General features: G+C 48.0%; 1 protein-coding gene across 2 annotated transcripts in view; it reads right to left on the reverse strand.

The window, feature by feature from the left end:
- Nucleotides 1-13307, reverse strand: part of LOC135912312 (uncharacterized) — a 112680-nt gene that overhangs the window by 16358 nt on the left and 83015 nt on the right. Inside the window, exon 11 of one of the 2 annotated variants that reach the window (XM_065444706.1) lies at nucleotides 9356-9429. The exons of the other annotated variant lie outside the window; for it this stretch is intronic. Within the exon in view, the coding sequence (XP_065300778.1) occupies nucleotides 9356-9429 (74 nt within the window). The remainder of the gene's footprint in view (nucleotides 1-9355; nucleotides 9430-13307) is intronic. 2 annotated transcript variants of the gene reach the window in all.

Below are 13307 nucleotides of genomic sequence, written 5' to 3' on the forward strand. Positions count from 1 at the left end.
AACTACTGTCCAAACTAAATGCCATTCTTAACAACCCTCAATTAGTGAACTGGATAGAAAGTTTTTTGTCTCACCGCACTCAATTCGTAAGCTTTAACTCCATTAATTCTTCGGTGGTGGATGTGTCATCGGGCGTCCCTCAAGGCTCGGTCCTAGGACCTCTACTTTTCTTACTATATATTAATGATTTGGCACACGAGATATCATCTAAAATTCGAATGTATGCAGATGACTGCGTATTGTATGACATCATTTCATCTCCCTCTGAGCATGTTCGCCTTAGTGAATCATTCCTCAGATTTGCTAAATGGTGTGAAACATGGCAAATGAATATTAACTTCCGTAAGACTGTCGTTATGTCCTTCTCTAATAAAGCTAACCCGTTCCTTTTTAGCTATGGATTTAATGATAATTTAATTCAACGCGTTTCTGAATATAAATATCTTGGCCTTACGTTCACCACTGACCTGTCCTGGTCAATGCACATTGATTCCATTACGACTAAAGCTCTACAAAAACTCGTTTATTTACGTCGTACTCTGTCTAATTCTCCGCGCGACACTAACTTACTGTTATATAAAACTATTGTTCGCCCTATACTTGAGTACGGTAGTATCGTTTGGAATCCCTACAAGCAGTACGAAATAGGCAGAGTTGAGGCCATACAAAGGAAAGCAATCAGATTTGTCTACCGACGTTATGACCACCAGTTCTCACCATCGTCAGTCATGTCTTCACTCAACCTGACATCTCTCGCCGAACAGCGACACGTTCATTCCTTAAAATTTTTTCATGGCATTATTCACTGATCTTGTCTCCTCTCCAGTAATGAGTATATCACCTTTGCAAAAATCTCTTCTAGTAGGAGACATCACGCGCTTAACATTACACCATTTTTTGCACGTACTAATACTTTTAAGTATAGCTTTTTCCCTAAAACAATTGAAGCCTGGAATTCGCTACCAGGAACCAACCGTTCTCTCCCATTAAATGAATTCTTGTCTGTACTCCCTCAACACTGCGCCTAAACTTTCTTTGTTGCCTATTGTATTTCTTTCATGTATTGTATTATCCACTCCTGCTATAGCCCCAGCAGGGGCTGCAGTATGTGTAAATAAATAAATAAATGTGGATGAGTGGCTGAGTATGTACAGAAGTAGGCGAAATTTCCCAGACCACAGCGTGTTCTACAACGTTCACTCTCAAGCAAGTGATGGAGCTCCTGGAGTAATTTTGGCACTCGGAAGCTGTGGCTGCCGAGAAACAGTGCCTCTCACCCTCTTCACAAACACCTTTGGGCTATTACAATCCGATACACGACACGAAACATGGGCACGAACTCAACAGCTTCGCGCAAACTGTCACCAGGAAACTTTTGCGTGTCAGTAAGCTGAACTGCTGGAATCCAACTATAATGCTGGCCACGGCCATATTTTACCTTGGCGCATACCCTCGCATCTGGTTTAAGACCCGCATGGACGATTTCACCAGCTGCGACACGTTCAAGGAGCAGCTCCGCGAACTTCTAGGCAATCCGTTTGGTCGACAGCTTGCCGCCAAGAAACAATTGGCAGTATGCATCCAGACGTCAACAGAATCTTACTTCTCGTACATACAGGACGAGTTGGCTTTGTCTACATGCTGATCATATTATATCCGAGGCTGACACGATCACCCACATTTTGAAGGTTATCGCTGACTACGCGTCCGGTCTGCTTGTCTTCACCAATTTGACCACCGTTGACCGCGTGATCAAGAGTGCCGTCGTCTAGAGCAAGAAAATACCGACGCATCTCGCCACAGTCCGGGCGCATACCGAATGCCGCTGCAACGTGGACCTGCGATGCAACTCCATGTCAAGCATCTACATGAGACGACGTGGCACGCATCGTCCGCCGAGAACTCGGGGCCGCATATCTGGCTTCTTAGAAGCCCATGGTATCCGAGACCTCAATGCCGGCTGTTTCATTGATCCAGGGCCAAGGTTCGCCAGGAATTTGCGAACGTTGGCATGTTCCCCACTGTCTGCGCCATTAACACTCCTAGCCTTCGCAGACAGGCCTCGTCGAGAACCATACACACTTCATCGATCCAGAGACCCATTGGAATGAAGAACAGCCGATGACATGCTTATCTGTTTCCGCTGTAGCCGAACTGGACACACTGCTCAATATTGCCGCAGCCAGTGATCCCCCCAGTCCCCTAGCCCATTTCCCGCGTACTCAGGTCTCTTCCTTACTGCAAGCCGCTATCCACCGCACACTAAATCCTCTGCACTCAATGTCTCTGAGGAAGGTACCCGCTGCGCTCAGTCGCCTCCGCCACATCGCCGTCCATCTCGTTCCCCGATTCACTGCCGCTCTTCTTCGCCGTCCTTTAGCTGTCGCTTTTCGCCGAAAAACTAGACTGCACAGCTTCTGGAAGGGAAACTGCGCTGTCGACTTTGACTCAAGATCATCTGTTGTCCTTACATGCCCAGCGGAACATTTTTTATATCCACGTCAACGGCGTCCCTTTCAGAGCTTTGGTTGATACCGGGGCGCACGTCTCTGTGATGAGGGCCAGTTTTCGTCGCCCTATGAAGAAGACCCTTACACCACCCACGACCGGAGTCATGCGTGCCGCGGCCGTTGCGACGGTCGCTCTTGGAATGTGCACAGCTCAGGTTACCGTTGCTCGTCACCAGGTGGTCGTTATTCTTAGTGTCCTTGCACAGTGCCTTCACGACCTCATACTTGGACTTTATTTTCTTTCTGCCAATTCTACTCTGATCGACTGCTCCACCGGTGTCCTCCAACTTGAACATCCTCGCCTCTGTAAATCAAGTGACGAACATCCTCCTTCACAATTGCATTGCAGCGACTTTGTTCGCCTACCATCTAAAACAGTAATGTATGTGGTTTGTTATGTTCGCCAGCTATTGCAGATGGTGACTATTACATTAAGCATCTTACTGACGTCCTACTCCATCACGGTATCGTTGCGCTCTACACGGTACTGAGCATTAGAGCTAACAAAACTTGCCTTCCCCTTGTGAATTTTGGCTTCGTCAAGCAGGTACTTGCACATGGGCTATCAGAAGATCACCTATGCCTCCTGTAAGATATTGAGCTAGAAACGTTTGCACTGAATGCGACATGTCTTCAGAAGGGCGCTCTAACGCCGACCACTTGTGGCAGCCACAAAATTCGCTGCATGATTGCAATGGTCTTTCGCCTCAGCACTCTGAAGCCCGTAGGCGTATTCTTGAGTCGTACCAAGATATTTTCGACTTCAGTAATTGGCCCCTGGGCGAGACGTCTGTTGAGGCGCATCGCATACACATAGGCGATGCGAGCCCTGTTCACCGACACCCCTGTCGAGTGTCTGCGTCTGAGCGAAGTGCCATCCAGTACGAAGTGAACCAGAAGCTGACAAAGGACATTATCGAGCCATCATCTAGTCTCTGGGCTTCCCCTGTTTTAGTTAAAAATTACAGTGGCTCATACCCGTCACCGCGAATTCATCACGCCCTCTATTGCCTGTATGGTGCCACTTACTTCTCTTCTATCGACCTTCGATCTGACTATTGGGAGGCTGCTGTGAACGCAATGGATCGAGAGAAAACGGCTATTGTAACTCCTGATGGGCTTTACCAGTTCAGTGTCATGCCTTTCAGTCTGTGCAATGCTCCAGTCACATTCGAGTGAACGATGAGCTCTCTGCTTCATATGTCGGAGTGGTATACATGCTTGTATTATGTAGACGCTGTAATTGTGTTTTTGCCATGTTTGATACACAGCTCAATCGTCTCTCAGCGATTCCTGACGTATTCTGCCATGTCGTACGTCAGCTGAATTAATCAAAGTGCCGTTTTGTCCGTCACCGTATTACGATTCTTTGTCATAGTGTGGATGCTACAAGCGTCCAACCTGACCGGGAGAACAATCGTGCCGTGACAGACGTCCCTGTGCCGAAGTCTTCCAAAGATATTCGCAGCTCTGCTCCAATTTTCACCGGCTTCTGATGAATGTTGTAGTGACTACTAAACCGCTCAAGATCCTAAGCAAGATGGCCCTTTTACCTGGGGTCCTGCGCAAGCCGCGGCTTTCTTCGAGTTAACTACACTCCTCGCAACACCTCCCATTTTGGACTACTTCAACCGATCAGCCCAAACAGAAGTCTGCACTGAAGCGAGAGGTTACGGAATGGGCGCTGTCTTGGCCCATCGTGGACGTGCAGTGGGGTACGTCGCCGATTATATCTGCAGGCTGCAGGGCGCGTCAGAGTGAAATTTCTCAATTACAGAACGTGAATGCCTCACTCTCGTATGGGCAGTTGCAAAATTTCGCCCTTATTTAGTTGGCAGATGATTTACAGTAGTTTCCGAACACCATTGCCTCTGTTGGCTCGCCTCGTTGAAAGATCCTATAGACAGACTCGCACGATGGGCACTGCACCACCAAGAGTACACGTAGGCGGTCGCAAACAAGACAGGGCTTAAATCAAACCCTTATAGACATGCTTTGAAACTACGTGTCGGTCTGCACAAAAATGCGGATTCTTTGTCCCGCTACCTTGTGGCCGACTGGGACTCTTCGCGCACTTAATCTATCGATTGCGTCTTTTCCGTGAGCCAGTTGCTTAACATCGCCGACAAGCAGCATCGGGATACCTACTCCTCTCCCAGCGACGTCTCTGTTCGCATGTTCGCCTTGGAGAATCGTACCTTATATCGGCATAATGTGCATCCTAACGGTCCTGATAGCCTAGTTATATGATCACACTTGGGCTCCACAGTTCTTCGTGAGCTTCACGACGCTCCAACCGCTGGCCACCTTGACGTCATTCGCACAGATGACTGCGTGCGCAGTCACTTCTATAGGCCTGGCCTAGCTCGCTCTGTGCGGCGTTATGTCAGTGCCTGCGACCTCTGTCAATGACGTTAGAAAGCGCCTACGCTTCCTGCTGGGTATCTTCAGCTCATCGGCGTCCCGCCTGAGCCCTTCTAATAAGATCTTGATGAGGGCTAGTTGGTTCATACTGGTTGGTTCATACTGGGTCATGCTTGTCTGTGGTATTTGTTTCCTTGTGTCCTCGTCTTTTTCGCGCTGTTTCACCTCAGTTCTAAGTTCTGAGCCCTTCTACTTTGTCGGTTTGGACCTTCTCGAACCCTTTCCAACATCTGCTTCAGGAAACAAATGGGTTGCCATAGCTACCGATTACGCGACGCGCTACTCCATAGCACGAGCGCTGGCGACAGCTGTGCTACAGATGTGGTGTACTATCTCATCTCCTCCGTGAGGTAATTTTGGTACAGTGCCTCGCGTCAATTGTTCACTAACTGAGGCGGTACTTTCCTGCCTAAAGTCACTAACGACATCCTGAGTTGCTGTTCCATGCAGCACAAGATCATCACGTCATACTATCCCAGACGAACCGGTCATCCACTTGAATCCAACCCTAACAGACACGCTTTCAAACTACGCGTCGGCTTAACACCACAACTGCGACCTTGCGCTACGATGCGTGACGTTCGTTTATAATTCCTTCCGCCACGACACTGCTGGATACTCTCCTTTTTACCCTTTGTTCAGACGTAAGCCTACTTTACCGTCACACACATTTCTTCCTTTCCCTGCGGCTTCAACTAGTGAATATGCCCGGGACGCCATTGCACGGCCTGATTACGCGTGGCAGACTCTCCGTAGTCGACTTGCTGCTTCCCAACACAATCAGAAGCGCCTTTACGACCACCGGGACCACGACGAGCGTTTTTCTCCGGGTGCACATTTGCTACCTTGAAGCTTCTCCCGACGTGTAGGCCTTCCTGAAAAGCTCCGTCCTCACTACACGGGCGCATAGCGCGTCCTTCGAGAAGTGACTGACGTCACGTAGGAGATTGTGTCTGCCAGTCCCAATGCAGCTTCTCGTCCGCTCTCCAGAGTGACATCGTCCATGTTTCGAGACGGGAGCACTACCAACCGTTCACTGCTTTGGGTTCTTAGCGGCGCAAGGCCGGCGATTCTGCCGCGGAGGGTCATGCTACGCGCCACTCGAAAATTATATTAAACCTTCGATTATTGGGACATACTCATAGGTCGGCACTGGCTAATGTGAAGACGACGACGTTCCTTGCTGGATGTTGGATGGCTTCCATGCTGGCCAGCGCCTGCTGCCTTTTGTAAATACACCTTGTAAACAGTGTCCCTACTTTCCTTCAACGTAATAACACTTTACTCTTCATATATTTAAATGTTTACATAGCAAGACAGTACACGGATTTAATTGGCTTTCGATTGCATATATGGCGCGGGAGATGCTATCAGTTCTTTTACAGCGAACCTGTTTATCTCTAGACCGTGTATGCATCCCCCGCATGTGTTCCAGTGGCTGGCTTACGTCAGTATAGGCGAGAGGAATGTGTGCGCTGACCCCGGTGATTGTGCAAAACCGGGCATACGTTCCCCAGGGGGGGGGGGGGGGGGGGGAGGAGAGTGAGGAGTACCCTAGGCGGCTTACGTTCGTACGGACGACAGGAATCTGTGCGCCGATCCCGGAGACAGCGCGATACAGGGCATGCGTTTCCAGGTGGGTACTCCGGCCGGCTTACGTCCGCATGCGCGACAAGAGTGTGCGCCGATCCCAGAGACTGTAAAATAGCGAGCAAAAGTACCCAGTGGGGGTACCCTGGCCGCTTTACGTCTGTATGGGTGACAGGAATGTGGGCGCCGATCCCGGATATAGTGCTATAGTGCAATAACGGGGGGGGGGGGGGGTATACTCTTGCCGGATTACGTCCGTATCACGAAGCGGCGTGGACAGAAATGTGTGGCCCGATCCAGGAACTAGTGCAATATCGCGCCGAGGCACAGCGGAAGTCAACCATGCCTCAAGCATTCCGCCAGCTTCCGAAAACAAATTTAATCGATTGGGCACAAATAGACCCACACAAATTCAGCGTTGTAAGAGAAACAATATATACATATATATATGCATACTACAAAGTCAAACAACGTGGTTTTCATGCGCTTTATTTATTTCGTATCCTGTTCCGCGAATAATGAGAGGGGGAAAGAGTGTGGCGACGGCGCCTGTGCATGTTGCCTGAGCTTCTGTGGTTATAACGTCACGCCCGTCGGTGATGCCGGCACGGATGTAGCAGCCGTTGCGAATGTGCATGGGAAGTGCGGTGACCATGGCGGCATAGTATGGTGCAGTATTTAAAAAAGTACGATTTCATAGTGTATGCAGCCCATGTGTGCAGCTTAAACAGCTGCGCTGGTAATGCGTACCCATACGAATGCTGAGGCCCCACGAAATTTTTTTCCAGCGCTGAATATTGTGTCACTTGGAGCTAGAGGTTTTGATGCTTTGTGAGACACTTGTTTGCATTTACATCAATCGTCCTTACAACTGCATAATTGCTGCGAAATTTTATGTCCATTATGCTGCGCTATATTTTGGCTTATTGATAGGTCACCCACAAAATTTGCAGCACTTTGCCCGCCGCAATTTTGAATCCTCAATATAACATACAACCACAACGTAAAGCGCAATATAAGATGTCATAATATCAATGATATCGTTTCAAACCATATGACACTTGCTGTTAGCATTATTTAAAATGAAAGAGAAATTTAGGCTCAAGATTATTTGCTTGTCATACGCGGGCGGTTGCTGAAAAATGGGTGGGTTCGCGACATACAAGAACTACTCTTTTGGAACTACCTTTCGGAACTGCAAAGGCAAGAAATATGGTATTTAAACATATTATTAACAAAAGATATATATGAAAGTGCTGTGACGAATCGTTCTGGTATGCTTCAACAAACTTGAAAAATTAAACGTTAATTTATTATAATTATCTTTTGGAGAGGATCTGCAAGTAAATTCAGAGGCAAGGTGAGTGTGCTTAGGAGAGACCCTAATTAAAGGGAGCACCTACAGCTAAGGAAAACCAGACTACGCCGAATTATGGATACAAACAGCAATTTGTGAACATTTGGCTCGCTTTGCATAGACGGAATCTAAAAATTCAATCCACTTTAAAATATTGGCGAATTTGGGTGGCCCCATTTCAGCCCCGCCGCATGCTACTCGGTTGAGTGAGATCCCGTATCAGTAGCCTGACAGCTACACTACAAGCAAACGGCGTTATCGCGTAAATGAGCAGCTAATCCAGTGTTCGTGTTGATGAGGAAACCTGTAGTACAGGCTGTAACTAGGTGCTTGATCATGCACACATGCCGCTAGATGACACCTACAGCGCATGTCGCGATTTGCATATGCCCTTTATAAACAGGACCATATCTTACGATAAACGTTCTTTCATACGCTGCTCACGCACGGACACACAGACGACCTAGTAAACAATATCTGACAAGTTCCTAGAGACCCGCCGTGGTTGCTCAGTGGCTATGGTGTTAGGCTGCTGAGCACGAGGTCGCGGGATTGAATCCCGGCCACGGCGGCCGCATTTCGATGGGGGCGAAATGCGAAAACACCCGTGTACTTAGATTTAGGTGCACGTTAAAGAACCCCAGGTGGTCAAAATTTCCGGAGTCCCCCACTACGGCGTGCCTCATAATCAGAAAGTGGTTTTGGCACGTAAAACCCCAGATATTATTATTATTAAGTTCCTAGAGCTGCCTCTGCAAGTAGCGACACATTAGCCTAGCGGCTATGGCTGATCTTGAGCTTGCGCAATCGATTCCGACCGCGCTTCGATGAGGGCGAAATAGACGAAGGGTCGTGTACTTGAACATAGGTGCAGGTTGAAGGGCCCCAGGAGATTTTTCCCAATGAAATCGCGGTTTTGGCACGTAAAAACGGGTAACTTATTTTGGATTGCAATCTCATATTGGTGTGATTGATGTTGTGAAGACTACCCAGGAGCCACAAAAGCCAGCGGTGTTCACACATTACGAAATCGATAATGCGCTAGCACGTACGCAATTTTTCTTAACACAACGACATTGTAGAAATTTTTAGCATCTTGGTAAAATGTCAACATTGCGGACAGTGTACAGGTTTACGCAGCTCTTGCAAGCAAGAGTCGCCCAAAAAGATAAGAATGCATGCAAGAATAATTTTTAATATTTACATACAATAAATATTTCTTTTTCGAAATGCCTTTTGGTTTTAGCGCTGTTTTATTTGTTTCTTGTCGTGCATATTTAGGTGCTGCACTAATAGCAAGCTTCAGATTTGTCGACCGATTCTGTTAGCACATGCATCTGATTCCACGACATCATTATTATGATCCCTTCGAGTTTGTATTACCACGCGTTTACTGCACTGTGAAGGCATAGTCATAGAAGGTGAGCAAGCGATCTCGCCAGGTGAAGCCTCGCCGCATAGATGCTTGCCGTACCTTTACTTTGTTGAGTGGGCGACCGGCATGTGACATGTACAGGACCACGTAAGGTCTGCAGAGGTCTCGTTCTTCTGCATGAAATCATACAATGACATTCTCATAATTGCGCTCTTAATACTCAACAGCTTATTCTCAAATTTTGCATGTGCCGATTACAGCTGTCCGACATAGAAATAGATCTGCGGCGGCAGCGCGCTTTAGCATTTCGAGACCACGCGAGTGAAGACAAGAGTTCTACCGACATACCACCACGACGACAAAAGCACCGAAAAGTTTGCGAACACGGCGCCGCCTGCGCAGAGGCACGTCCACGTGCTCTCGTCGGGCCAGTCCTCGTCCCTGCATACGTATGCTTCCACAGGAGAGCAGAGCTTTTTACAGTGCCTCGCTTTGCTCGTCTTACCACGTTATGTTGATCATCTAAAGCTGCCGTCAAGACTGCTTTTAGGGCGCGACCATTCTTTGCCGAGTGCCCCGGTGATTTAGTTGCAGCTCGTGTCCGTAACGCGGAAAGCATGACAGCTTACCCATAGGGATACACAGGGCTCCATAGAAAATGCACGGGAAGCCTATTGTGGAGGTGGCCGAAGAGACATTTGGGCTTGGGCCAACGTGAAACGTGAGGTTGGGTAAACTTGAAATTTCGGGGTGGGCCAACTAAAATTCGGGCTTGGGCCAACTTGAAATTTCGGAGTGGGCCAACGGAAATAGGAGGTTGGGCCAATTTGAAATTCGGGGGCGCGCTAACTTGAAATCTGGGGGTATGTTTACACATAGAAACTTCTAGTGGAGTTTCTTCATTTTTTTTTATGGCGAGCCTCAGCCTATTCTGTGAGACAACAGAGAAAAAATACTGATTGGAGTATTATGCAGGAGAGTCGCTCTTCGTGACTGCAGGAAAGACGCTGAACACAGCGTTGACGTTGTCAGCAGGAATATATTTCCTTTTTAGAGGTAAAATCAAAAGTTGTCGAAAGAAAATATTAATTCCTGATAACATGGTTGCTGCGAATTCAGCATACTTTTTTTTGAACATCTGGAGGTGCCCAACAAAAATTTATGAAAGTTGAGCAACACTGCACGCAGGCAAATTCCTACCTATTACTGAACAACTCATTTTCCATTAGAGAGCTACAGAAAACATATGAGAAAAATAGAAATGATCCAGTCAAACCCATCTCACGACGAATGTCGACGTCAGTGCTATTGTCATTGGAGCAATGCGTGACACACCGAAAACAACGGTAGAAATACGTCAAGTGAAGCGGCTTTGTAGCCGGACTGCTCTCTCGCGCTTCCCTCCGGACACGTTGCGCCATCTAGTGCTGCCTCAGCGAAGTCGCCGCGTGGACCGTGCGCGAATATATACTGAAAGAACATTGTCTGAACATATAAGACGCGAGCTCAACCGCAAGCACCACATGATGAATTTAAATGATTTTCACCAGTCATTGAAGAGCGACACCATACCCATGGCTCATACCCAGTGACGCAAGTTTGCGTCAAAAAGGATTTTTCTTTAATGCGAGGGTAAATGCCTCAGGGCATACAGGGGTATGGGCTGAGAGCGGCTAAGGATGATGAAATGAATGATTACATGAATGAAAAAAAGATTTGCGGATCTAGTGAGGTCCAAGAGGGATCGATAATGTGGTCTCTGCGTCCAAGCAGTGTAGTCGCTAGGATTATCCGGCGAAAGTCCCGCTCCTGCGAGGTGCCGGAGCCTCGTCGGTTTCAATGCAGGGTAAACCCACAGCAGGTGGCGGATGTCGGCTTCACCATTTCGTGAATTGCAGTCTGGACAACCAAGGCGAGTATATAACTGGCGAAAGTGCGGCCACTTCCGAGTCCCAGCAGAAGTGAGGCCGACGCCGACCCAGAGCCTTCGAAGCGCAACCTCATCTGCACGGGCAAGACCGCGGGGGAGGGTTACCGTACACGGAGGTATGAGAGCACATGTGCGGCGCCGGAAGTGTTCCTTGCTTGTTAAAAAGAGGGTGGAATCATCTAGGTGAAGGATCTGAGGCAGTGCCGATGTAGAGGTCGCTAGACGGGCCTCAGAATCCGCACGGCTTTGGAAGAGGATTGTTAGGAGCTGCTGATATCGAGGTGCACTTGGCTAGTGCCCAAGTCCACGTAAAAGGCATACATTGAAGCACATTTCTTGCGGCACACCTACAGTGGCAAACACCCAGTGACCAAACTAGTCGCAAATAGGTTCACTGAAGAGTGACAAGTAAGGCAGTGGCGTGCCGCACACATCGTGGCACTTGCTCAGTCACTCAAGTTGGCCTCAAAGAGATTAATTCAAGAGCGGTACATGCCGAGTGCCACGTATCCAATGGTCCATGTTAGTGTCAGGTTAATTGGAAAGTGGCACAGAAAAGACAGAATATGCTCCCAGTGCTTCAAGTTCGCATCAGGGGTGCTATTTGGATAGCGTGACATACCTGGTGCGGCATATCCACGAGCCCAAGTTGGTGCGACGCTTGTTTTCGAACTCAGTTCCACCAACAGAACAGCCCGATGCGCTACCCACTAAAGCATGGATTAGATCATGCTTAGAACTTAGATCACTCCCCGTGATCTAAGTTGGTTGCGAAACACTTAGAGACGTCGATAAATAGATTTATAGTAGCCTAGATCATCCCTGTAAGGTGAGTTAAGTGTAGTAAGAGTGCTAATCACGTTAAAAGGAGCAACACGTCACAATCTGATTAGGAGCTGCGTATACGGTGTTTTGAAAAGTGTTGTGTATGATCAAATTGTACTTTGAGCCTATATAATAAGCCGTTGCCGTAAAAAGAAGTTACAGTATGAAGTTAGAGATTAAAATTACATATATAACGCCAATCTACACATGGTTATTACAAACCACTGCTCTTGTCCTTTTCACAGCAAAAGCGAGAGAAGTTGCTGTAGTTCATTTGGTACACAAAGTGTGCTTCGCTGCCTTGTCTTTTTAACGCGTAGCAATATATGGCTGGTCGGCCAACAATTTTATGCGAAGCGAGAAAATCCCTTTCTCAATACAGGGAGTGAACGCGCAGTTTAAGCCCATTGTGTGCGTGGTTGATAGCTGCTATCTGAAGTACAGTGACAAACGACCCATTGGCCACGACAACAATACCACACCGGTGTGAAATATTCTACAAGCCCGTCTTCTTTCGGTGTTCCCTGTAGGTGATAGTAAAAAGGAAGCGGTAAAGCTAGGCCAGAATTTCGTAAGCCTATGCTAAAGGGGGATAGCAAGCAATATGGGACGCCCTGATAAATAATACTTCAGAACATGTGGCTCGATGAGACCACGATGTGGAATGATACACGCCGTAGTGGGGAAGGCTAAGGATAATTTTGTCCACCTGCTGTTCTTTAATGTGCACCCAATGCACGGTACAATTTCTTTTTCGCATTTCGCCTCATCGAAAGTCGGCCGGCGCGGCCGGGATTCGATACCACGACCACGTGCTTAGCAGCGCAACGCCAAAGCCACCACCCAACCTCGGCGGGTGCCCTCGCAACCTGGCGACCAGTGAGTGTGGAAGTTGAATAAAATGAGACCCAAAACGACAGGATGCGCCACTCTGGCATTCATGGTGCATTCTTCATTGAACGTCCTTGACGCCAACTTTGGTAACTAAGTATGTGCCACTGGAAACATGCGGCTCGCAATGACGCGAAAGATCACTTAACATCTCCGATGTTGAGCGTGAGCGAACTCACGCCGCAAGGCTTCTTCATGGGCAGCAATCCGAAACATAAGCAGGCTGCGCCACAAATGTTCTGGGTATGTGTCGTATTTAAATACGCCTTTCATGCCAACGGTTTAGCGCGCTCCGCATGTATTCACTGGGTATGTGCAGATTTTTTTTACGAACTTCTCGCCAACATGGGTGACTGAGTATGTAGCCAGTGAGTGCGTGGCAAGTGAGGGAACAATCCTCAGTGT

The sequence above is a fragment of the Dermacentor albipictus genome, chromosome 1, assembly GCF_038994185.2.
Source record: "Dermacentor albipictus isolate Rhodes 1998 colony chromosome 1, USDA_Dalb.pri_finalv2, whole genome shotgun sequence".
NCBI classification, from domain to species: domain Eukaryota; kingdom Metazoa; phylum Arthropoda; class Arachnida; order Ixodida; family Ixodidae; genus Dermacentor; species Dermacentor albipictus.